Genomic DNA, 26216 nt, shown 5'->3' with positions numbered 1-26216 from the left:
CAGGAATTGAGCAGGAACATTGCCACTTTCATTTCACTGCACATCTCGTATGTGTGACAAATAACCTTGACTTGACTTGCACAAAGATCAGGGTCAACCTTTCTGAATGGAGATGGAGACCAGAGTGGTCATAACACCTGCGTCTGCCTTTAGTTCTTATGCTTCACTATCAGAGATGCTGCCTTTCAATTGAAATGCTATAACTGTTCTCCCAGGTTTGTGGAGGGGAGAGGGAAGAGAGAAAAATCCCATGGCATTATTTTTCTAGTGGAACCGCTCTCGCCAAGTGTTCTAACCAGTATTGATCTGAAGAAGAGTCTCGACCCGAAATGTCATCTATCCATCTCTCCAGAGATGCTGCCTATCCCGCTGAGTTACTCCAGCATTTTGTGTCTATCTTTGATCTCTCCACAGATCAATACAGCTTACTGCTCTACAGGAAAGTGTACATGTCAAAGAGTAATAGTAGCAGGTAACTACACATCTTGTCCATTCGCTAGTTGTCATATATGGAGCCAACATAACACTTTGCACCCTCATGAAGAACACTGAATACAGATACTGGCTGCAACCTGGATGGTGATAGCACACAGATTACATAACAGGACTAACAAACTATAAGCCTGAGTTAACAGCGACCTGAGATCAAATCTCACAGTTGCTGTGTGGAATTTAAATTTACTTAATGAACTGGAATTAACAGAAATAAAAATTAGTCAATTGCAAAACTATCAGATTATGTTTAAAGCCTAGTTAGTTCACCCGTCTTGAGCAAATTTGCCATTCCTAACTGGTCTGCCTCACAACTGTCAGCATACCAATGTAGTCGACTTTTAAATACCTCTGCAATGATCTACAAAGGTCAATAGCTACTGGTCTATTTAATGGATTTTTTGTTGCAATTAGCTAGATGTGCCTGCCCTGGAAAAGAGAGAACCGATAGAAGAGGCACAAGAGACTGTACATACTGGAATCTGACAAAAAGGAGGATCTGAAGATCATCCATCCTTTTTTTCTTGAGATGCTGCCTGACCCGCTGAGTTACTCCAGCACTTTATGTCTATCTGCTGGAGGAACTCAGCGGGTTAGAAAACATCTGGAAAGAAATGGACAGTTGACCGTTTGGATCGAGACCCTTCATGTGGCTGCATACAATGTCTTTACATTTTATGTCTTGTACAAAATGTTAATATTACCATTTGAATGTGTTAATAATATGAAGTCATATTTTCAGGTTAACTAAGTAGAAAACTGGTACTTTTACATCAAACGTTCATAAGTCATAGGAGCAGATGTAGGCCATTTGGCCCATACTCTGCCATTCAATCATGGCTGATCCATCTTTCTCCCTCAACTCAATTGTCCTGCCTACAACCCTTGACATTCTTACTAATCAAGTATCTGTCAAACTCCACCTTAGAAGCACCCAATGACTTGACTACAGCAGTCTATCGCAATGAATTCCACAGATTCACCACCCTCTGACTAAATAAATTCCTCCTCATCTCCTTTCTAAAAGGTATGTCCTTTTATTCTGAAACTCTGCCCTCTGGTTTTGGACTTTCCCACTAGTGGAAGCTCCTAGCTCACATGAAGCTCACGGTAAACAATATACATATAGTAATTATAAATATGAGTGCTAAACAGCAGAATGGTGCAAATTATTGTGCAAAAGAATAAAACACAAGAGAACAATCAAATAAGCTTGAGTTCAAAATAACAGTACCTGGCAGCATCTTTAGAAAGGGACTGTGAAATATATGATTGGTTCAGGCATCAGATAGCAGTAGGGTAGAAGATGTTCTTAACGGGAGGCATGGTGGCGCAGCAGTAGAGTGCTGCCCTACAGCGAATGCAGCGTCGGACATCAGGTTTGATCCCGGCTACGGCTGCTGTCTGTACGGAGTTTGAACGTTCTCCCTGTAACCTGTGCGAGTTGTCACTGAGATCTTCAGTTTTCTCCCACACTCCAAAGACGTACAGGTATGTAGGTTAATTGGTTTGAGAGTGGCGAGTCTGTGGAATTCTCTGGCTCAGAGGGCGGTGGAGGCAGGTTCTCTGGATGTTTTCAAGAGAGAGCTAGATAGGGCTCTTAAAAATAGCGGAGTCAGGGGATATGGGGAGAAGGCAGGAACGGGGTACTGATTGGGGATGATCAGCCATGATCACATTGAATGGCGGTGCTGGATCGAAGGGCCAAATGGCCTGCTGCTGCACCTATTGTCTGGTAAATGTAAAAATTGTCCCTAGTGTGTAGGATATGCAGGGATCGCTGGTCGGCGTGGACCCGGTTGGCTGAAGGGCCTGTTTCCGTGCTGTATCTCTAAACTAAACTAAAGTTCCAAGCTTTCAAGCTCCTTTTCCTCCCGAAGGTGGAAAGTAGAAAAAAGGGAACAGCCAGGGTGACGGGCACACTTTTGACAATACTACCGGCCTTCATGAAACAACACATGGTGAAGCTGGGCATTGAAAGAAAGCGATGTGCCAGTGATGAGGCTGTTTTCACCAGTCTGCAATTTTCGGCAATCAAAAGCAATGAGTTGCCATACCAGGCTGTGTTGCATCCTGTATGACTGCTTTCTATAGCTCATCTGTAGAAGTTGGAGAGAATCCTTGTGCACGTCAAATCTTTTCAGGCACCCAAATAAGCTGATGTGCTTCCTTGATTACCGCATCAGTGTGAGGGACTAGGTTAGTTTGCTGGTGAAATGAATGCCAAGGAACCCAAATTTGTTGACTACCTCTACAGCAGCTCCATTGACGAGGGCAGGGTTGTGTTTATCCCCTCATTTCCTTATGTCCAAAATCATCTCTTTTATCTTGCGGTTTGGTTTCAATGGCTCAAAAGAGGGATCACGCAATGAGGTTTTGGGTTGTGATCAAAGAGACTGGTCGGGAAGAGAGAAAAGAACACACATTGGGAAGGGATAGCGGTAGAGCACATTCGAAGAGTGTTGAATGAGAGTAGTGAAAGACAGGTAATGGCATGCACGTGTGAGTGTGCGCGCATGTGCGACATTTATGTTCTCACAACCCTTGTATGCATAGAACTTTGTCTAAGAAAAATCAGACAAGCATCTTATGTTATTTAGTGTCACTACACATGCCCAGCAGCTTTAATGTGCTACTGTGTCATGCATATAGATGTGCCAGCAATAACCTTAGTCAGCTATCTTCTGCTCCAAACTGGAATAATCCAAGACAACAAGATGGGGCACCTCTACACAAGGCCATGTTAAGCAAGCCCATTTTCCACTCTTTTGAAACAGAAGTACACATAAGACAAACTCATAACACCTACAATGAGGACTGTGGTTAAAATTAACAATCAATCTTCTTTGGCCTGTGCAGCAGCTCTTTGCCTTCTCAGCTGGAAGAGAACACCATGGCGGTAGGAACACGGAAAAACACAGATTGCGAATGGCAATGTTTATTTTTCTCATCAGATAAAGAAAGTGATAGCTGATCGCGTGCCCACTGTGCAGAAGTGTTGTGCTTCAAATAATTCTTCTTAAGAAATTAAACACAAAAACTTTATTCCTGACCACAGTTGTCTAACTTGTCTTCATCAACAGATCCATGTACACAACCAACTTCTAAACATTTTTTTCTTAAGAATCAAACTGTTTACCACTTGCGTGAATAAAAGACTACCATAACAAGGTGGCAATTTAAAATAAAAACAAAAATACCTCGAACTATAAAGTGTTAGACTTCAAAAACTCTTCATTTGTTCACTTGTTATTCTATGGGCTTTAATATTTTAAATTCAATGTCTGCCCAAATGTAGAAATTTGCAGAGTGAATACGAGGGAAAGCTCTGTAACAATATGATCTTCGAGACACCAAATGCACCATTAACCCTTGCTTGGCAGAATGAATACTTAAACAGAAGAATTACACACCCTCTGGGCCAAAATGGATATTTGAATCCAAAGTTAGAAGCACTCCAAATAATTTGTATTTTATATACCATTATCATACACAATCTAAAAAAAAAAAAATCTGTATTAGCATTTCTTCAGGAAATTGAATTATTTACATAATTGTTAACAAAAATTCGCACTCTTTTACAGACCAACAGTTTGTTGAGTTTGAGAAAAATGCTTTTAGTGACATTAGTAAGCACTGGTATAGGATGTGTGCACATCTATCATGTCTTCTGTTTCTTCTCAGCTGGTGAATAGTCTGGATCTAGTTCTTTTCGCAGTCTTTTTAACCCTCCAGAAGGCTGTTCAGCCTCAGCTGATGACAGAGTTCCTTGGGGACAACCAAAAATGTTTATTTTGGCTGCCAAGCCATTCTTAGTACATTCTGAATGCTCATTTATCCCAGGCTGGGAGCAGTCTTCCTTGTGGTGCAAAGAGGCTACCTGTACACAGTCACCAGATTCAGACTTGGATACCGTTGCTGATTCCTCTAGTTGGTTCGCATGTTGCTGATCAAATAGCCCATTGTTGTGAAGATTGCAGGGAGCCTCTGAACAGGATTCTTCAATGTCACAAGTCCTGGTTTTGGATTTATCAACATGGTCTCTCCACCATTCATCAGAATTACTTTGCGTTCCAACAAAAGTAATTTCTGCAAAAGGGACAGTTTGAGATGATGCCAATTTAATGAATTTCTGGCCAGATTCATCTCTAGTTACTTGTTGAACATGCTGGGATTTTGCACATTCTAATACCTCTGTGTGATCACACAATTCTTGTGTTTGGTTGCCAAATATTTGATACGGGTTAGTTAAATTACTGTTGTTGCCCATAAGGACCGATTTCCCATTAAGCTTTTTGGCCTCATAGCAGTGCTCTGTGCTGCTCGGGACATCTTCTACACCATGTTCCTGTTCTCCGGGCATAATTTCTTTTGCAGATGCAAAAGTACTGCCTTCATGAATAAGAAGGGCAGAGTACTTGGTCCTTGCTTGCAGAGAGGTGCTGCTTTCCCCATGATGTTCATCCAAACATTTTTCTACTCTAAATCTTTGATGAGATCCTGTTACACTTTTCCTTGCAGCATCATTTTCTTGGGTCAACATACCCAATGAGTCCTTTTCACTCGTGTCTGGTGCATCACAAAGAGACAAAAATGACATGGAACACCCTTTTGATTTCAATTGTGACTTAAAGGTATTTTGGATCTTGCTGTAAGCCTTATAAACCTTTCTTACCTCAGACTCGCTATCTGAGCAGGGCGATACCCTTCCTCTATTGTTTCCGAACTCGGCACTATTCCTCTCTGGTGAAGATGAAGCAGACGAAGAATGATTACCTCTTTGTGATCGAGAATCATTGGCATTATCTTCAGCAATATTTTGTTTTACCTTGAGATGTGGAATATTCCTTTTTTCTCGACGGAGTTTCTGCTTAGCTCTTGAAGCATTTCTTTGGCGCATCGATGCACGCCGCTTACCATCGCTACTGGAACTACTGGAATCATTTGCCTCTGGGCTTGGAGATCGAGGCCTTGTCACAGGATCAGTATCTGATCCTGTAGTTACTTGCTGAAAGTTGTTTTCTGAGGAATCAGAGTCATTAGAAAGAGTCAGAAGTAGCTCGTCTTGATAGCGCCTGAGCGCGGACAATCTTTGTTGACGAGACCGCAAGTCCTCCCTGGTTGCTGAAGCGTTGGAGGGCTTTGGTCGGCCTAGCGTGTATGTGCCCTCGTCAAATTCATCTCCTTGCTGGGCCGATAATGGCAAGGAGGCAGAAGATTCAGAATCGCTGTAGCCCGATCGTTCACTAGCCCCTGGATTTAGCTGAAGAACTGTATTCTCACTAAGGTCGCTGTCAGAGTCTGAACTCCAACCCTCTATCTCTCGGCGTACAAGAGAATCAAAAAAAGCCATCATCCTTGGATCTTCCTGAATCGATTGGTTAGCATAATCATGAGATAGACCACTGCCACTGTTTAAGACCAAGCTGATGTACTCCTCATGAGTATAAAGGTTACGGGTGTCATCTTCCAACTCTCCCTCCAGGTCACTAGCACAATCTGGTTGGAGATATGGACTCCACACCTGGATTAATGAAAGCACACACAATTTAATATTTGCACATATTAACATTGCTGAAAATATATATTTTCAATTATAGGATGGCACAGTGGCGCAGTGGTAGCATTATTGCCTTACAGCGCCAGAGACATAGAAACATAGAAATTAGGTGCAGGAGTAGGCCATTCAGCACTTCGAGCCCGCACCTCCATTCAATATGATCATGGCTGATCATCCAACTCAGTATCCCGTACCTGCCTTCTCTCCATACCCCCTGATCCCTCTAGCCACAAGGACCACATCTAACTCCCTCTTAAATATAGCCAATGAACTGGCCTCAACTACCTTCTGTGGCAGATAATTCCAGAAATTCACCACTCCGTGTGAAAAATGTTTTTCTCATCTCGGTCCTAAAAGATTTCCCCCTTATCCTTAAACTGAGACCCGGGTTCAATCCTGACTACGGGCGCTGTCTGTATGGAGTTTGTATGTTCTCCCCATGATCTCTCTGGTTTCCTCCCACACTCCAAAGACATACATGTTTGAAGGCTAATTGGCTTGGTAAAATTGTAAATGTTCCCTTGTGTGTCGGATAGTGTTAGTGTGTGGGGATCACTGGTCGGCAAGGCCCATTTCCTCGCTGTATCTTGAAACTCAACTAAAACACATTAATGTGACAAATATAAATCAGACCCAATTATTCTGGTTTGTCATTTAATGATCTGAAGGTAAAATGAATTAGATTTCAAGAGCTTTGTCAAAACAAATCTAAATAGCGGAATAATCACATTAATATTTAATCCTTTTTGTGAATAATTTATAAGAATCAACCAGAGGATAAATTATATAAAATAAAAACTAATTCAGTTTTGTGATAAGCTTGCTAGTGTTTCTTGGCCACAACAATATTGGGCAGCATAGTGACGCAACTGATATGCTGCTGCCACCTCATAGTGCCAGAGACCCATGTTCCATCCTGACGTCAGGTGCTATGCCTGTTGAGTTTGCATGTTTTCCTTGTGACCATGTGGGTTTCCGCAGGGTGCTCTGGTTTCTGCCCACATCCCAAGGACATGCCAGTTTAGAGGTGAATTGGCTTCTGTAAATTGCCCTTGGTGTATAGGGAGTGGATGTGAAGATGGGATAACACAGAACTGGTGTAAAATGGTGATTGGTGGTGTGACTTAGTTGGTGTGCCTGTTTTCATGTTGTATCTCTAAGCAGCATTATCAAATTGCTTGTACTTAGTCCTAACTATTCCAAGTTACTGTGGACTGGTGGAATAGAACAGAAGATAGCTGCAGATGAAGACAAAAGATTTTGTTACGTCAGGGAGCTAATGTATGCCTGTAAGAGTATGGGAATGCATGAGCAGGGTTTAGTAGTGGAAAATAGCCAGATGCATTTTTCTAAACGTGAAACATTATAGGAGAGGAGAAATTCATGTCAAATTAATGCTAAACATTGATAGCTTTGGTAAGTTGTTGTTCTGTTGGAATTGTGGTGAATCTTCTGTGCCTTAAGAATTGGCAGACAATATAACAATTTTGAAGTGGTCAGTGATAAGAAAAGATGACAATTGTGGACAGATAATTGACAAAAAGCTGCAAGCTTGTATTCATGTGGTTAAAAGTTACATGCTGAGAAAGGATACATCTGGGAAAGGCAGAAAATATCATGGCTGGGTGAATAAACTCATGGCAGGATTGGTTGGGTGATCAGGAGGTGGGTTAAGATGACATAGAAATTCAAATATTGTTGGATAACCAAATCTGTCTAATTACCTCTTGCATTTGGAAAACATGTGAATGACTAAAATCAGTACAAATGAGCATCTGACACAGGAGGGAGATTGCCATCATCCACACAGTTAACTTACTCCTAAACATGAAGCTTAGCTGGCTGGAAAAGGAAAGATTGCATGTCCTTTAATGGTTATGGAACGCTGAACAACTCCTTTGTTAGATTTTATTGATCCACTAACTTTAAGTTAATTTTCTAATCACCTCACGATTGAAACAACTCCAGTTTTGGGGGCTCGGAGATGATTTAAATGGTGTTGAGTTGCAATGTTTGCATGCACCATACAAACAATTCTATTCATAGAATTTCACAAAACAGAACCTAGCCCTTTCATCCATCGTGTCCATGCTGACCTTTATGTCTATTTATGCTAATCTTATTTCCCAGCATTAGGTACAATATCAAAAAGATCTTTTGGGGAGTGGAAATTAGTCTATAAAAGGCAATATTTTTATGTCCAGATTTATGCCCTGATTTTTATACTCAGGAAGCAAACTAGTGATGGAATTCTCCAATTTCAAGTATTACACCCCCAATACCCTCACTTTTACCTTTGCTACCCTCCACCAGCACCCATTTCTCCCACCCACCAGCACCCATTTTGCCCATCCTGCTCCTGTTCTCTCCACTATACTCTCACCTCCCATCCTGAAGTCCCTCGTTTCCTTTTCACTTCCCCTCCCCACTTTCGTTTCACATACATCTGTTCCTCAAGCTTTACATTTCGCCCCTCCTCTCTCCTTATCAGACCCTAGTCTTTGTCACTTACACCACCCATCTGCCAATTAATCTGCCCCCCATCCCCCCCAATCCCCTCCCCCCCCCCCCCCCCCCTCAGGCTTAGTCCCACCCCCACCTGTCTTTTCCAGCTTTTTCCCTTGACTCCAAACAGTCTGAAGAAGGGTCCCAACTGAGAACGTCACTTGTCCATTCCCTCCACAGATGTCCCCTGACCCACTGAGTTGCTCCAGCACTCGGTTTTGTGAAAAACGGGTGAATGGTTCAGCTGTGGCAAACACCGGTTTTTCCCCGCAAACTCAACAATGCGCTTTTGGTCGTAGAGTTACGGGGAACATTGCAAATCAGGTCTTTGCTTCACAAAGTGAGGCAACCATGGTACATCAGCTGAACATTCAAAAGCACCTCTTTAAATCCACTTTTAGGCAACATCTGGATTTACATAGATCGTAGGTACCTCATATAGTGAAAAAGAACTTGCAGTGTTTAAGACCCTCCATGTTCCCCAACATTTTTAAGTAGTTCATCTTTCAAGTGCAGTCTAACAGTCTGCATGATCTTTTTCCGGATTTTAAACCTGCATTGTAGTTATGTATTGGATATTCAGAATCGATTTACTTTATTAATTCATAAAAAGTTGACAACTTTTGTTGTCGATCCTTAACCACCTGTGAACTGAGCTGACATTGGCGGGTAAGGTGTCATGTATGTGCTAGACTGGGTAAGAACAACATTTCTTTTCTCAAGGACTCTCAAGTAGTAAAGGAGATGAACTTCTAAGACAATCCAGTAATTTCATGTTGACTGTTACGGATAAAGCATTAAAAAAAAATTTGAATTACACAATTTTTAAATGAATTACTCAAACATAAATTTTTGACAGACAAGACACAATCACACACAGCCTTTAAGATTCACGGATAGTCTAGGACCAAATCTGCTGCAATCTTGGAATAACGTGGAATTTACACACAATTTATATCATGCTAATATTACACATCGTGCTGACGGAGTTCATTACTTCCTGTAATAAAAATGTTAATACTAGAACAAGTTGGTATAATTTGGAATAGTTTCTTTTGGGATTGGAAGCACACAAATCTTTGTCCCCGGGCTGTAAATATTTATTGAAACAAAATCTCAGTATCACTAAGAAATCAATTATAATGAATGATTAAATCTATCCTGTCATTAGAGATTTTGATTATAACATTTTCCAATTCACGATGCAAAGTCACAAGCCTGCTCAAACACTATAAACCTTGGAAGTAAGATATAGAATAGGCCGTACTGTACCTGGAACACACAGAACCAATTAATAAGATGTGGGCTGCTTGGATTTTTGATTGCAATTTCATTCTTCTGTCTGACCTCAAAAGCCTTAAGGTAGACACAAAATGCTGGAGTAACTCAGCGGGACAGGCAGCATCTCTGGAGAGAAAATTCCTTCTCTCCAGAGATGCTGCCTGTCCTGTTGAGTTACTCCAGCATTTTTTGTCTATCTTTGATTTAAACCAGCACGTGCAGTCCTTTCCTACTCAACAGCCTTAATTTCTACAAAAAGCTAACAAAATATCAGCCTTGGTTATACTGAATATCTCAGCATAGATGACATGAAGAAACTCACCCTTCGCACTGCTGCTGCACTAGTTCCAAATATGTGGCTAAGGGAAATATTAGTTCCAAATATATGACTAAGGGAAATATCCTAAAAGCAACTAGATTATCATGCCCCACATAATCTTGTGGATCTCAATGAGATCACGTCTCATTCTTTTAAACTCCAGAAATTATATTCCACAATATGCTTCATCTGTCCTCAGTGGACAATTGCCTCACCCCCCAAAATCAAACTAGAATCTCTCTGCAACACGGCAAAGGTATAACCTTCTTTAAATGAGACTAGAGCTGCAAGGGGTATTCTAAATGTGGCTCTGTATAGCTGTAGGAAAAGTTCTTCAAATGTACATTTTCCTTTTTTTCTAGTCCCAATCTGATTTTGGGTTCTTGCTAAAATGGCATATTTCACTCTCGGCTGATTCTTATCTCCCGAATGCCAATATCTGTGAAGAATGTTTCTTCTCCAAAGAATGTTGATCGGTTAAGAATTCATGTCCTTTCCTACCTTTGATTGTGAACACAACATTGTGTTGAATTCTTTAAACGTTCATTACCCCGTTGTACAGCTGAATTCATAAAATCTTTACAAAGCCGTAATATAAACTTACTCAAAAGATTGAACATATTGGCATGAAGTGACCACCATTACTTCAAGAAAAAGTCAGTGTCATTGAAAAAAAATAGTAAGAGATACCTTTTCAAGAATTAAACTTGGCATTTCATACTGCATTTATCAAGGATGTAAAAAAAACATTTATATGATTAGCTACTTCTAAAAGGTAGTAATAGAAAAAAGTTAAATTCACAAGTATTATGAAAACATACCATATTTTCCAGCAATAAAGTCGCACCTGTATCGGAGAAGCAACCCCATTATGAGTTGCTAATTTTTTTTTAAAAAGGCTGGCAGAACATAGAATTTCTCACTCTCAAAAAAATAAATAATAATAATAAAGAAAGTGACAATTTAATTTGCCCAAGGCTTCCAGATCTTCTCCATTCTGAATGAGTGGGGGGGGGAGGGTGGCGGCAGGTGGGGAGATGGTGGGAAAAACGGGAGTGCTAAGGTACTAGGAAAATTCAAACATAGGGATCAGTAGTGCCGACAGGAGCGGCCACCAGGACCAGACAGCATCCCAGGGCCGGCAGAAGGCGCTGAGGTGGCAGCCGGTTCTGTGTCCGGTTCCGGCAGCTGCTCACAGACACCCGAGCTACTTCCCTAGCCACAATGAAGTGCTGGTATGATCCCCGACCCCCTCCTTCTCAATGCTCTGGCCCGTGCTGACCCGGGCCAGATTCCCCACACACTGTGAAAGGGACTCACCCCCCCCCCCCCCCCTCCCCTCCCCCCCCCCCCCCCCCCTTACAGCGCTTCCCATCAGCAGCCAGCAATGAGGGATAGACTTGGCTATCGTTCTTGATGTTGCTGTACTGAGGGATAGCCAAGTATCTTTCTTGGCTTAACAACCTTACCTTCGGCCTCCAAGACCCAGGTCAATTTTTGTGCCTTATTTTTTGATGAAAAATAGTGTCTGCATTGCCGGGAAGTACGGTAAGGAAACTTTAATCCCAGATTTCACTCACACAAGACAGTTATTTTCCTGCACGGCATGCTCAGCAAATAAGTGCTGCAGTTAAATTAAAAAGTATTCATTAATTACTAATTATGATGTGCATGCCCATAAATCTGAAATTTTGTAAACACTTGACCAGAAATACATTTATTTTGAGCCGAGAATATGCTAGGTATTGAGGATTTTCTTTTGTTTCTGAAAGAGTAAATTTGTTGATGGATATTTCAAACAATACAAAGAACATTTTAAACCAAGTATATTAATAGGAAAATCAATGTTAAATTCTGGCTAATGACACGTACCTTGATAATCTTTTCCACTCCTGATGAGCAGATCATGTATGAATGAGGGTTGAAGCGTACTTGATTGACAATGGAGCGATGACCTTTCAATACCATGGTTGCACCATTCACAATCCTGGCAGGGCCACCTGCAGACAGTTTATAATCACGATTATGGCCACATATCTTGCTTTTAAGTATTTTGAAAAAATAGCAATGACATAATTCTTAACAAATGCAAATGATGCTTCATTCAGTTAGTTAAACTGGTTCTATCAAACTGGCAACATTACTGAAACCGAACGCATTATTGAACAACACAACTTTTAAAGGAAGTACAGATTACCCAATTACTTAACCCCAGCAATTTCACAATTCCTTCACCTTCTTTGCTATTTTTCTAGACGAATTGCGGCAGGGGGCAGGTGTAAGCTTCAGCAATAACCCAAGCTGGACCCGAGAAGTCTGACAGCCTTACTCCGACTCTTTTCAGCCACAAGTAATTATAAGACTTCATTGTGCAAACTCCGCTTCCAATATGGCACTAGGATCCACTGATCACATCCAACCCCGCTCCAAACATGTCCCAGCGTGGAAGGTGATCTTAGAGGTGTACAAGATCATGAGGGGAATAGATTGGGTGAATGCACAGAGGCTTTTACCCAGAGTAGGGGGATCAGGAATCAGAGGAAAATAGGTTGACGGAAAAGGGCGAAGATTTAATATGAACCCGAGGGACATTTTTTTCTTGAAACACAGAGCGATGAGTATACGGACAAGCTGCCTGAGGAGGTAGTATAACACCATTTAAAAGATATTTGGACAGGGACATGTACAAGAAAGGTTTAGAGGGATATGGGTCAAACGTAGGAAGGTGTGCCTAGCATAGAAGGAACATCTTGGTTGGCATAGATAAGTTGGGCTGAAGGGCCTGTTTCCATGCTGTATGACTGCATGAGCTTTAATACATTTCTGAAATCTTGTCAAATTGCTCCAAGTAATTTCATTACTTGTCACAATGATTTAACATTACCTAGGGAGAAGAAAAAAAACAGGGCTTCCTCACCTGGAAGTCACCAAACCTCCCTTAGAAGATAACTGTATGATCAACATATTTCTATCTCCAACAGTTGGAATGAAACTGCCAACTTTATGTTAAAGAATATGTTGTTTTGATCTTTGAACCAACATCATCATTCAAGCTCACTCCACATGAAACCCCCGTGGCCGAAAAATAAAGATTTCTTAACAGGCCAGCGATTAAATAAAACATTTGAAGGAAATTAGTTCATCTAAATTAGCATTGAAAACATATTGTACGGAGCATAAAGAGGGTACGGTCATTCTATTTGCATGCTGTTTTCTCTGCAGAGAAGCCATCAATAAAATTTAGTTCAGGCTGCTTGGTAACTCACCCGTCTCTAAACTGGAAGGAATATGCCACATGTAGAGATTAAAGTCATCTGAGCCGGAGAGAACAAACTGGAACAAAATGAAAAGGATCCATTATTCATACAAATTTCAAGCAAGTTGATTGTTTTGTAAAGCTGAAGATTACAACACTTACAGACTTGCTAACATTGCTTTAATATGGACAAATGAGGTGAATGCATACACAAGTCAAAACAAATGGCCAACTTATGTGCTGCACACTATGTATTTTTCAATAAATTCTGCATCATTGGAGATTGCCCTCCGTTACATCTCTTTATTTCTAAAATTCCATTAATAATGCTATTAATATTGCATTACCTTAAACATTTAAGCATTTGAACCAAGTAACTGGTTTCAAATGTTAAATAACAATTTATTTTGGCTCAGCTCTACAGTGTTCCCATCATAAAGAACCAGTCAGAAGTACCAGCACAGTTTGCTCAGAAGCTATTTTCCCTCAAAATCAGTACATTTATTGAAGTACTCCACTGTCTCACTAATCATGAAGTTTACATAACTACTTTTCATCTCACCCAGAATAATTCTGAATTTATAGAGTGCAACTTTCCTTGACAGAATAAACCCACAAATCAGAAAGCACTTTATAACATGGGTGCAATTTTCATTTTTGTTACCTGACAATACATTGTGTAATTCAAGACTTAAATCTCACCAAAAGTAGTGCACATAAGGTAAATGAATTAAAAGGGGATGGTATGCAGGACAAATCTGTGCTGCAAAGTGGGAATATTGTGCAGTGATGCAGTAATACATTCTTTGATGTCTTATTTGCCACTTTGCAATTTGTACATTACAGGGGATTTTGAAATAACTTCATCCAGTCTATTTATTATTTCTGCTATCTTTTCTTTAGAAGATATTCTGGTTAGACAGCAAGATGATTTGTCACCTTTGAAATGCATTATTTTTAGAATTACCAGTGCAGCCCTGTCTACAATCCATAGCGTTACTCTCCCTAGTGTTTGCTAATGACATACATTTACAAACTATCCCCAGACCCATTTTACCATTATTAGTTAATTTTACCATCTCTTCTAGATAGTTGCTGGAATGTTAGTGTTTTTTTTTACTATCTTCTTAGTAAAAAACACTAACATTCCAACCACTTTTATTTTTACAAATTCATATTATAATTTCACCTTCGTATTCCTCCCAAGAAACCTACACTTACTTTCACTCTTTCTCCTTCAACATTCCACAACAAGTTTTTAGAATTTCTCTTTTTTTCATTATCTCTTTTTTTGTGTGAATATACTGTCATTATGGGTGAAAGAAGACAAATGAGAAAGAAACTAGTTTAGGTCATCAAAAATAAAACTGGAATTGTGGAGAATAAGGGACATTTGGTTTTGTTTACCGAGGGAAGATTGGAGTGGAGGAATGAAGGCCTGCAGAGGATGACTGGTAGTAGAGGAGATAAAACCCAAGTGGTTTTGTTTCACTACATATAATTCATGATAAAACGAGTCACATGTCATCATCTCTACAAGAAACAGGAATGAAAACCAATACCGGTTCTATGTTAACTGTTACATAGCCAGGCAGGAAACCGTAGATGCTGATTTACAAAAAATAAATAAAATGCTGGAGTAATTTAGGGTTCAGGCAACATTTCTGGAGTACACGGGTACCGTTTTGAATCGGCACCCTTCTTCAGACTGATTGTGGGGACTGGGGAGGGGGGGGGGGGGGGGGGGTGAGCAAGTTGGAAGAGAGGTGGGGCAGACCAAATCCATAGTTAGATAGGTGAGGGAGGGAGTGGGGTGGTTGACTGGCAGATGGTTGGACAAAGGCCAGAGATGAAAGACAACAAGTCTGAGATATAGTAAAGTTAGAAGATGTACAAATTGTGAAGCCAGAGGAAAGAGGGAAGAGAAATGGGAGAAACGTTGTGTGCATCTAGGTGGCACGCAGGGCATAGGGGAGGTGGGGAGGGGGGTGGAGAGTTATAAAGGGTGTTAGGTTAGTACCAAAAATTGTGGAATTTAAGGTTAATGAACCTATGTACAATAGATCATAAGGCTCAGTGACAAAAGTATTAGGACCAACATTTCACCATTGCTTGTTTACTCATCCAAGTCAATCAAGTGTCACAATTTCCTGCAATTTGAAAAGCAGTCACATCTAACACACAGAAATGAAGGAAACTTCAAACATGCAGTCAACCTAACAATGGAGCAGAATGAAAAACTTTAGCTCCATTATTCTAACCCTATGGATTGTCAACAGGGTTGTATCATTAATTCTCAAAATGCAGCACTTTGAATAAATAGACTTAATTTGCTAACAGTGATAGGTTGTCACCAAGTAAATGCATTTTTTGCTGAGAATGTTATCATAAAATAACTCTTGCAATAGTTTTCACATATCATAACTTTATCATAAAAAAAATAAAATTGCATCACAAAGTAATGAGCATAAATTGTATGCCGAGGTAGAGAAGTAAATGGATTTCAAGAAAAACCTTAGTTCAGTAGGTCCATTCTGAGGAAGGTCAATGCAGGGAAGGAAGCACAGAAATGTATAGGCAAACCAGAGTAGATTGCCTAAACAGCAAAGGAGATAGCAATCCAAGTTCGGTAAAAGGAAAATGCACAGGAAGCCCGTTTCGCAAAGGATTTGAGAAAGACGCAGTGGGTTAAAAAAAATGTGAAGCAATGAAAAAATTTCAATACGAGTGCTGAGAATGAGCTGAGAGTCAGGTTGAAAATATTTTACATGAACACGTCAAACTCTTGGGAGCCCAAAGAGATGAATGAGAGCATGATAAACTAGACATGATAGAAAGCAAAGTATTGGAAGTGCTGACATTTATGGAGAATGGAATTTTGAAGGTCAGTGAGAAAAATCGACAATATAATTGCTTTTGGATTTGACAAAGATATGAAAGTGTGTTAAGATTTATAGAATGACAGTTTGAGAGCTTGATTTGGAGTCACAGAAGATTAAATGCTCAAGGCTGATACAAAATAGATTTTGAAATTACTAAAAATTTATGCTGGTATTTATACAGTAATGTATACGCCTATTAAAATCAGGTAAAGTATGGTAGATTGAGGTGAGGTTATCCATTTTGGTGGCAAAAACAGGAAAGCAGACTATTATCTAAATGGTGGCCGACTAGGAAAAGGAGAGATGCAGCGAGACCTGGGTGTCATGGTACACCAGTCATTGAAAGTAGGCATGCAGGTGCAGCAGGCAGTGAAGAAAGCGAATGGTATGTTAGCTTTCATAGCAAAAGGATTTGAGTATAGGAGCAGGGAGGTTCTACTGCAGTTGTTAGGGTCTTGGTGAGACCACACCTGGAGTATTGCATACAGTTTTGGTCTCCAAATCTGAGGAAGGACATTATTGCCATAGAGGGAGTGCAGAGAAGGTTCACCAGACTGATTCCTGGGATGTCAGGACTGTCTTATGAAGAAAGACTGGATAGACTTGGTTTATACTCTCTAGAATTTAGGAGATTGAGAGGGGATCATATAGAAACTTACAAAATTCTTAAGGGGTTGGACAAGCTAGATGCAGGAAGATTGCTCCCGATGTTGGGGAAGTCTAGGACAAGGGGTCACAGCTTAAGGATAAGGGGGAAATCCTTTAAAACCGAGATGAGAAGAACTTTTTTCACACAGAGAGTGGTGAATCTCTGGAACTCTCTGCCACAGAGGGGAGTCGAGGCCAGTTCATTGGCTATATTTAAAAGGGAGTTAGATGTGGCCCTTGTGGCTAAGGGGATCAGAGGGTATGGAGAGAAGGCAGGTACGGGATACTGAGTTGGATGATAAGCCATGATCATATTGAATGGTGGTGCAGGCTCGAAGGGCCAAATGGCCTACTCCTGCACCTAATTTCTATGTTTCTATGTTTCTATTGCAGTATTGCATACAAACTGCCAAGGGGCAACCTATCCCGGGGGATCAGGGAAGCGAAGAGGCTGTACGGACAAAAACTCAATAGCCACTTCGAAAATGAAAAAGACACACGCCGCTTGTGGCAGGGATTTCAGACCATCACTGACTACAAGCCCCCCCCGATGCGGATATGCCAAAGCAACCCCTCCCTACCAGATGAACTGAACGAGTTCTACGCACGGTTTGAGGTTAAAAACAGCACCCAGACACGTGCACCACTGCCATCTCCCAGTGACCAGTCGCTCAGGCTGTCCGCAGCCAGAGTTAAAAAGGCCTTCGCCAGCGTCAATCCACGCAAAGCTGCAGGGCCGGACAACATTCCTGGATGCGTTCTAAGAGACTGTGCCGAGCAACTGAAGGATGTCTTCACAGACATTTTTAACATCTCACTCAGCCAGGCAGTAGTGCCGAATTGTCTTAAGAGTGCCACCATCGTCCCTGTACCGAAGAAACGAAACCCAGCCTGCCATAACGACTTTCGACCAGTGGCCCTAACACCCATTGTAATGAAGTGTTTTGAGCGACTAGTTATGCAGCACATCAAAAACAGTCTACCTGCCGACCTAGACCCACTGCAGTTCGCCTACAGAGCCAACCGATCCACAGAGGACGCAGTCTCAACAACACTGAACCTCGTGTTGTCACATCTCGATCGGAAAAACACCTATGCCAGGATCCTCTTCATAGACTTCAGCTCCGCTTTCAACACAATCATCCCGCAGCAGCTGGTGGAGAAGTTGGAGCTGTTGGGGGTTGATGCTGGCACATGTAGCTGGGTCCTGAACTTCCTGTCACAGCGGCAGCAGTCAGGGTGGGCAGTAGGACATCAAAAACCATAGCCGTGAGCACTGGCTCACCCCAAGGCTGTGTCCTAAGCCCCCTTCTGTTTAGTCTGCTGACACACGACTGTACTGCCAGACTCAATAACAACTTCATCAGCAAGTTCGCTGATGACACAACAGTAGTGGGTCTCATCAGTGACAACGATGAATCGGCGTACAGGATGGAGGTGGAGCTGCTCACAGGTTGGTGCAAATCCCACAACCTCATTCTTAACGTGGGAAAAACTAAGGAGATGGTGGTTGACTTCAGGAGGGCGGGGAAACATCACCATGCACCTCTGCACATCGACGGAGCTGATGTGGAAAGGGTCAGCAGCATGAAGTTCTTAGGACTACATCTGTCTGATGACCTGACGTCCACGGCCAACACCACAGCTCTGGTCAAGAGAGCCCAGCAGCGACTTCACCCCCTCTGAAGACTACGGAAAGCAGGCCTCCCCACCACACATCTACGGACTTTTTACAGGGGGACTGTCGAGAGCACACTGACATACGACATCACTTCCTGGTTCGGGAGCTGCAAGGCGTACGAACGGCACCAACTGGACAGGATAGTGAAGACCGCAAGCAGGATTATTGGTGCTCCACTCCCCTTCCTGCTGGACATATACAAGAAGAGATGCATCAACAGAGCCATCTCCATCATCAAAGACCCTTACCACCCATCGCATGACTTTTTCACCATCCTCCCATCTGGGAAGAGGTACAGGAGCATCAGCTGCAAAACCAGCAGGATGCTCCTCAGCTTCTTCCCACAGGCTATAAGACTGTTAAATGAACTTTCCCCCCTGCCAAGTATCGCGCACAAACCCCCCACACTGCAGCAGAGCCACTGTTGTGCCGCTGCCGGTCGGAACGGCTGCTGAATGTTATTGAATGTTATTAGAGGGTTAAATTGTTCATGACATGTATTTTAATTTTAATTGCTATTTATTTTGTAACGAAAACTGAATGGACACTGGTTGAGAAACGTTTTTTTGTTTCCTCTGAGTATGCGAATACTCAGGAAATGACAATAAAGATTTACAATTTTCCACTTGAGTAAAATGTAGACCTAATGATTGTGGGCTTCATCATCCAATTACCAATTAATATGACAAACATTTTATTTGACATGAAACCAGGAATTTTGCAGTATGCTCAATGAGACCGACAGACAACTCTTCTTTTACAATGTTAAGTACAGATTACTTGAAGTTATTTTTTTCTATTCAGCACATATAACCATATAACAATTACAGCACGGAAACAGGCCATATCGGCCCTACAAGTCCGTGCCGAACAATTATTTTCCCCTAGTCCCATCTACCCGCACTCAGACCATAACCATCCATTCCCTTCCCATCCATATGCCTATCCAATTTATTTTTAAATGATAAAATCGAACCTGCCTCCACCACATCCACTGGAAGCTCATTCCACACAGCTACCACTCTGAGTAAAGAAGTTCCCCCTCATGTTACGCCTAAACTTCTGTCCCTTAATTTTGAAGTCATGTCCTCTTGTTTGAATCTTCCCTACTCTCAATGGGAAAAGCTTGTCCACGTCAACTCTGTCTATCCCTCTCATCATTTTAAAGACCTCTATCAAGTCCCCCTTAACCTTCTGCGCTCCAGGGAATAAAGACCTAACTTATTCAACCTTTCTCTGTAACTCAGTTGCTGAAACCCAGGCAACATTCTAGTAAATCTCCTCTGCACTATCTCTATTTTGTTGACATCCTTCCTATAATTGGGCAACCAAAATTGTACACCATACTCCAGAATTGGTCTCACCAATGCCTTGTACAAGTTTAACATTACATCCCAACTTCTATACTCAATGCTCTGATTTATAAAGGCTAGCATGCCAAAAGCTTTCTTTGCCACCCTATATCTACATGAGATTCCACCTTCAGGGAACTATGCACAGTTATTCCTAGATCCCTCTGTTCAACTGCATTCCTCAATTCCCTACCATTTAAGTCCTATTTTGATTTGAAGATGTAGCACCTCACACTTATCAGCATTAAACTCCATCTGCCATCTTTTAGCCCATTCTTCCAAATGGCCTAAATCTCTCTGTAGACTTTGGAAATCTACTTCATTATCCACAACACCACCTATCTTAGTATCATCTGCATGCTTACTAATCCAATTTACCACACCTTCATCCAGATCATTGATGTACATGACAAACAACAGTGGACCCAACACAGATCCCTGAGGCACCCCACTAGTCACCTGCCTCCAACCTGACAAACAGCCATCCACCATTACTCTCTGGCGTCTCCCATTCAGCCACTGTTGAATCCATCTTGCTACTCCTGCATTTATACCCAACAATTGAACCTTCTTAACCAACCTTCCATGAGGAACCTTGTCAAAGGCCTTACTAAAGTCCATATAGACAACATCCACTGCTTTGACCTCATCAATTTCCCTAGTAACCTCTTCAAAAAATTCAAGAAGATTAGTCAAACATGACCTTCCAGGCACAAATCCATGTTGACTGTTCCTAATCAGACCCTGTTTATCCAGATGCTTATATATATTATCTCTAAGTATCTTTTCCATTAATTTGCCCACCACTGAAGTCAAACTAACAGGTCTATAATTGCTAGGTTTACTCTTAGAACCCTTTTTAAAACAATGGAACGACATGCGCAGTACGCCAATCCTCAGGCACTATTCCCGTTTCTAATGACATTTGAAATATTTCTGTCATAGCCCCTGCTATTTCTACACTAACTTCCCTCAATGTCCTAGGGAATATCCTGTCAGGACCTGGAGACTTATCCACTTTTATATTTTTCAAATGTGTCAGTACTTCCTCTTCTTTGAATCTCATAGTATCCATAGCTACTCTACTTGTTTTCCTTACCTCACATAATTCAATATCCTTCTCCTTGGTGAATACCGAAGAAAAGACATTGTTCAATCTCCCCCATCTCTTTTGGTTCTGCAGATAGCTGTCCACTCTGTCTCTCTAATGGACCCATTTTATCCCTCGTTATCCTTTTGCTATTAATGTAGCTGTAGAAACCCTTTGGATTTACTTTCACCTTACTTGCCAAAGCAACCTCATATCTTCTTTTAGCTTTTCTAATTTCTTTCTTAAGATTCTTTTTACATTCTTTATACTCCCCAAGCATGAGTCATTGCAATTTGCAACCAGAGAGCGGGGGATGAAACACTGTAAACTGTATAGCATAGTAATTGGACTTCACTGCATGCAAGACTTTTATGGCCTAGTGCAAATAGTTTCACAATCAATGTGAGCATTCTAAAATGTAATGTTCCAAAACAAATGCTTAACCCAAACAGACTGGCCTATACCATTTGTTCTGAAAATGCCTAGGTTTAGTTCAAAACCAGTCTAAATCTAGATTACCAGTGTGAAATAGGAAATATACAATTAACAGCTCCCACAATGTTGGTCTCCTAAATTCTTCTTGAGCCTCAAACAGAAAAAAAGCCACTGTTAGCTTCCCAAGCAGAAATATGTTCAAATAAATTGAAGGAACTATGAAGAATATATTCCATGAAGTGCCTTTATATAGTAGCTTAAATTTAAATCACAGGGCTATGGGCCAAACGCAGGCAAGTGGGACTAGTCCAATATGCCAACTTGTTCAGCATGGACCAGGAGGGCCAAAGAGCCTGTTTCTGTGCTATGCAGCTCCATGACATCTTTAAAAGATATAACTTTCTATGGAGAGGATCTTTCCCCAAGCCAAGGAATCTACAACTAGAAAAGTCAACATGGTTATGTATGAAATAGGAACAAGGAGAGCGTTTGGCCCATCAAGCTTTTTCTGCCATTTAATAAGATCATGGCCAATCTGATTGTATCCCCAATTCTGCAAATTCTGGTATTTTTTCACAGGCTGCAAAGCAAAGTCAGGCAGCATTGCTGGCGATAGTTCAGCCCTCCCTATTCTCCTTTTGAGCAGATGGCTGTCCTCTTATCTTATCATGTTTGAGATTCTCTCACTATAGGAAACATTTCACCATGCACCTTGTCACAACCCTTGGAATGGTATGATTCACCAAAATGTATCTGGCCCAAAGACTCAGATTTACAGAACATGCCAGGTACAGAGGGGGGGAACATACGGCAAGTGTTGAAAATCTGACCGACAGAATTCCCCACTTCAATGTGCAGGAAAAGGAATCTGCAACGTACCATTGCTAAACTGCAGTGGTCTATGAATCCACTAACCTCCATTAGCACCATCCAGTATATACGGAATGAACTGATAGACCGAATGGTTGAGGCAAGTACAAGAAAGACATTCAAAAGACATTTGGACAGGTACATAGACAAGAACTTCATTTCTTGGTGACAACTTATTTTAGCAAGCAAAAGCCCACATTACAATTTGTTTAAGGCAACCAATCCATAGATTTTCAGTTGTGCAATTAAAATATTTTTTGAAAAGATGCTTGTCAAGGAAATATTTTGGGCTGTTTTAGCCTTAAATGCCTCCTAAAACTTTAAAGACTGAGAACACATGACAAAAGTAAATGTGCAATCCAAACACAAAATAATTAAAAATCAAAGTTACTTATGTAGCTATAATAAATGTAATCAAATGAAAACTAAACATCAGTCAGCCAATTAATTAAGTGAAGAAGAAAAAAGCAATAAAGAATAACATAGTGCACTGGAATACTAAACTGTTGCACCATCTAGTGCCCAGATATCTATATTACATATACTAATTAATACTAATACCCTGGAGATTATGGCCCTTTTTGTAACGGATTTTGGTTACAGCGGACGGAGGGTCTTTACAATAATTGGATACCACTGTCCCTTTAAGAACACAGGCTGTTAGTTACACTGTGGAGATCATAGAAATTGACAAGCAATTGCTTCAAACGAAACTCAACAAGTCAGGCAGCATCACTGGAGAGCATTGATAGCTGATGTTTTGCGTACAGATCCACTACAGGATTGCACCATGCACCCGACTGCCATGAGGCTGAGAACCACAGAGGGCCCGGAAGACACAGCACCAATGTTCACCGCCACCCCCAGTCTCTCTGAGATCGGGACCAACAAAGCTACCGCCCACTGCACCACCACCTCAACCAGATCAGTCCTACTGACATTCACCACAAGGTTGGGCTGCCAACGGAACGCCCGGCCGACACTGCCTTCCCCAGCTGGTTCCAGGCCAGACATACTGCCGTCACCATCGGCCCACACTGTCTACCCGGCCGTCCCCAAGCTGGACCTACCAACCTTCACCTGCAGGCTGGGCTGCTGACACCGGTCCGCACCACCTCCCCGGCTGCATCCAGGCCAGACCTATTGCCAGCTTACTACTCGGTTCAGCAGATAATCGGCAATAAGGGACATCATTCCCTCCCATGGTCAGTTATAACGAGGGTTTACTGTACTTAACATTTTTATTATATTCTGAGCAATGGGAACAGAGTTGCCAACTATTATAGGTTTAGTACATGCAGCCTGGGAGATACATTAAAGGATTGGCCACTTTTTATTTTTTAATATGAGCATGTGTATGCAAGTTGTTCTGAAGGGGCTCGACCCAAAATGTCACTCATTCCTTCTCTCCAGAGATGCTGCCTGCCCCGCTGAGTTACTCCAGCATTTTGTGTCTACCATGTGAATGCAGGATAAGGATACATTGGTGTACAGGAAGACGCAACGTGCTGGAGTACGTTGAGAGGTGACGTTTCAGGTCAGGACCCTTCATCAGTCTGGAGAAATGTCCTAACCCAAAACGTCACCTATCCATGTTCTCCAGAGATGCTGCCCGACCCATCGAGTTACTCCAGAACTTTGTCTCTTCTGTTGTAAACCGCATCTGCATTTCCTTGTTTCTATGTAGTTGTATCTTTCAAGATAAGACATATCCGATTGCAGATCTGTCCATAATAATCCCCCACCCTTCTTAGTTCATCTATCACCTACTGGCCCATCTCACCCCCAGTAGGTATGTTGCAAAACGTACCTTCAGCAGCGCTGCAGTTCTGCCGCTGCCCGTGTGCGCGACTTTGGCGCCTTTGAGAGGGGGGGGGGGGGGGTTTAAAAGGCGATTTTCTCTAGGCTGTTGAAATCGATGTTGTTCAGCTTACTTAGTTGCTGACGAAAAATCGCTGCGAGGTTCGTTCGCTGCAGGTATTTTTAAACTAAATTTGGTTATTTAATTGTTATAGTAGATTAAAAATCATCCTCTAAAGCCGCAAACCCCGATAACGGGACGGATCTCATGTAGGGGACAACGGAAGGTAGGTTGTTTATTTTTTACATTAAAAAGGGCTTCTTAAGATCCCTTTATACAAAATTTTATGTTGCGAGTAGCTGACTTGGGGGCCTATCTGAACCGGCAGTAGCTTTAATGCCGACATGGGGTACAAATTCACCGCAATGGCAGCGTTCTAAACCAGCGCGTTCCACAAAATCCCATTTAATGGCCGATTGAAATGGCCATTAATTTACAGCAATTGAACACTAAATCCTTTCCATTTGGCCTATAAATTAATGTCAATGAGATTTAAAAATCATGTTTTATTCTGAATTCTTGTGTGAATGTTCTTTGAACACTTAGGCTATTTAAAAATGTTAATCTTTCCTTAAGAAATGGATAGATGTTTAGATCTAGTAATTGAATTTTGGAAGTAGCTACAATTGGGTAACTAACTAATTATATGCTTTAATTTCAGGTCATCCAAGTAAGATTGTTTAATATTTGTTTCAAAATGCTTCAATCTATAGTAACTGAACATTTCTTTCATTTCTCTTAATTTTTAATAAAGTTATGGGCTTTAGACTGTCCTTGATCACAGCTTTTGTGTTAAGTCAATGGAAAATCAATAAGGAACAAGATGCTAATTTCCGAGTATGAAAATGGCCATAACTTCTTTAATACTGAAGATATGAAAGTGAATTAGGTGTCAAATTAAACTTCTTTTTATGCTTTATCTGATGGGGGAAATTGCAGACTTGATTTTTAAAATCTCAAAATTTTGTAACATTGCTATCCTCTTCGTACTGTGTGTATCCTCTTCGTACTGGCCATTCCCTTGCCATTCAGTCCTGATGCAGGGCCTCGATTAAAAGCATCAATAATTCCTTACACTACTCCTCCTCCAAACACAGATGCTGTTCAATGTGTTGAATTCCTCCAGCACGTGTTTTTAAAAAAAATTGAAAATGACATTAATATGCCCCACACCTAGCATTGACAAAAATTGCAGAAAGTGTTAATTACAACCTATATTTTAGGTTCCCAATAAAATGCAAAACAAGTTCCACATGGGGAATGTATTAAATGACCCAACTGGGTACTAAGGTGTTTTTATCTGCTTGAGCAAATCTAAATTTCCAACATGTTACATAACTGGTTGATTTTCAATGCTTATGGAAGACTTCAGGGATCATCTGCGTCAGACTTCTCATTGTACAACAGGCCCATGCCTTACTCTATGCGCTTGCAGCATGGGCCTAGATAGTCACTGGCACCTTTGGGATGGGGGTGGTTAATGCACAGTCAAGAAATATGCTCACCCCGTCCTGTTCTCCATAATGTCTCTCATTCCTGAGCATGTTTTTACTGAGCTCTGGAAAATGCATCCATGCAGATGTGACACAATTCCCATGGCAAAGATGTAGCAGCTGAGATTTCTGCAGCCAACCAACACCAGGAACCATGTATGACACAAATTAAGGCAGCAGTCCGGGTAAAAACCAGATTACTACTTTTTTAAAAAAAAAGAGAAAACAAATGCTCTAAATGTCACTATTTTGGGGAGCTTCTGCTTGATTTTTCATGACCTGCTTCATGCTCAAGTGAAGGAAGAAATTCAATCTCCAGGTCTTAATTATCATTTCCAAACATTCTGTGCAGGCTCCACATCAAAATAAAAATGGTTCTGTAATGCATCAGTGCACAGCATAGCTATGAATAACAGCCTCAGAGCGATCTTCTCTTTTGTCATCAGTGTAAGATCATTTTGCACAAGTAAAATGGGGGATGGTATACAAAA

The 26216-nt window shown here is 41.3% G+C and overlaps 1 protein-coding gene across 1 annotated transcript in view; it reads right to left on the bottom strand.

The window, feature by feature from the left end:
- Positions 1-3519: 3519 nt before the first annotated feature.
- Positions 3520-26216, bottom strand: part of dcaf5 (ddb1 and cul4 associated factor 5) — a 54593-nt gene continuing 31896 nt past the window's right edge. The window contains exons 7-9 of the mRNA XM_055640797.1: positions 13424-13490; positions 12030-12157; positions 3520-6016 (exon numbers count right to left, since the gene is read on the bottom strand). Coding sequence (XP_055496772.1) covers positions 4154-6016; positions 12030-12157; positions 13424-13490 — 2058 coding nt within the window. The 3' untranslated portion in view covers positions 3520-4153. The remainder of the gene's footprint in view (positions 6017-12029; positions 12158-13423; positions 13491-26216) is intronic.

The sequence above is a fragment of the Leucoraja erinacea genome, chromosome 9, assembly GCF_028641065.1.
Source record: "Leucoraja erinacea ecotype New England chromosome 9, Leri_hhj_1, whole genome shotgun sequence".
NCBI classification, from domain to species: domain Eukaryota; kingdom Metazoa; phylum Chordata; class Chondrichthyes; order Rajiformes; family Rajidae; genus Leucoraja; species Leucoraja erinaceus.
The sequence above is the reverse complement of the archived record's forward strand: the minus strand, read 5'-3'. Positions and strand labels throughout refer to the sequence as shown.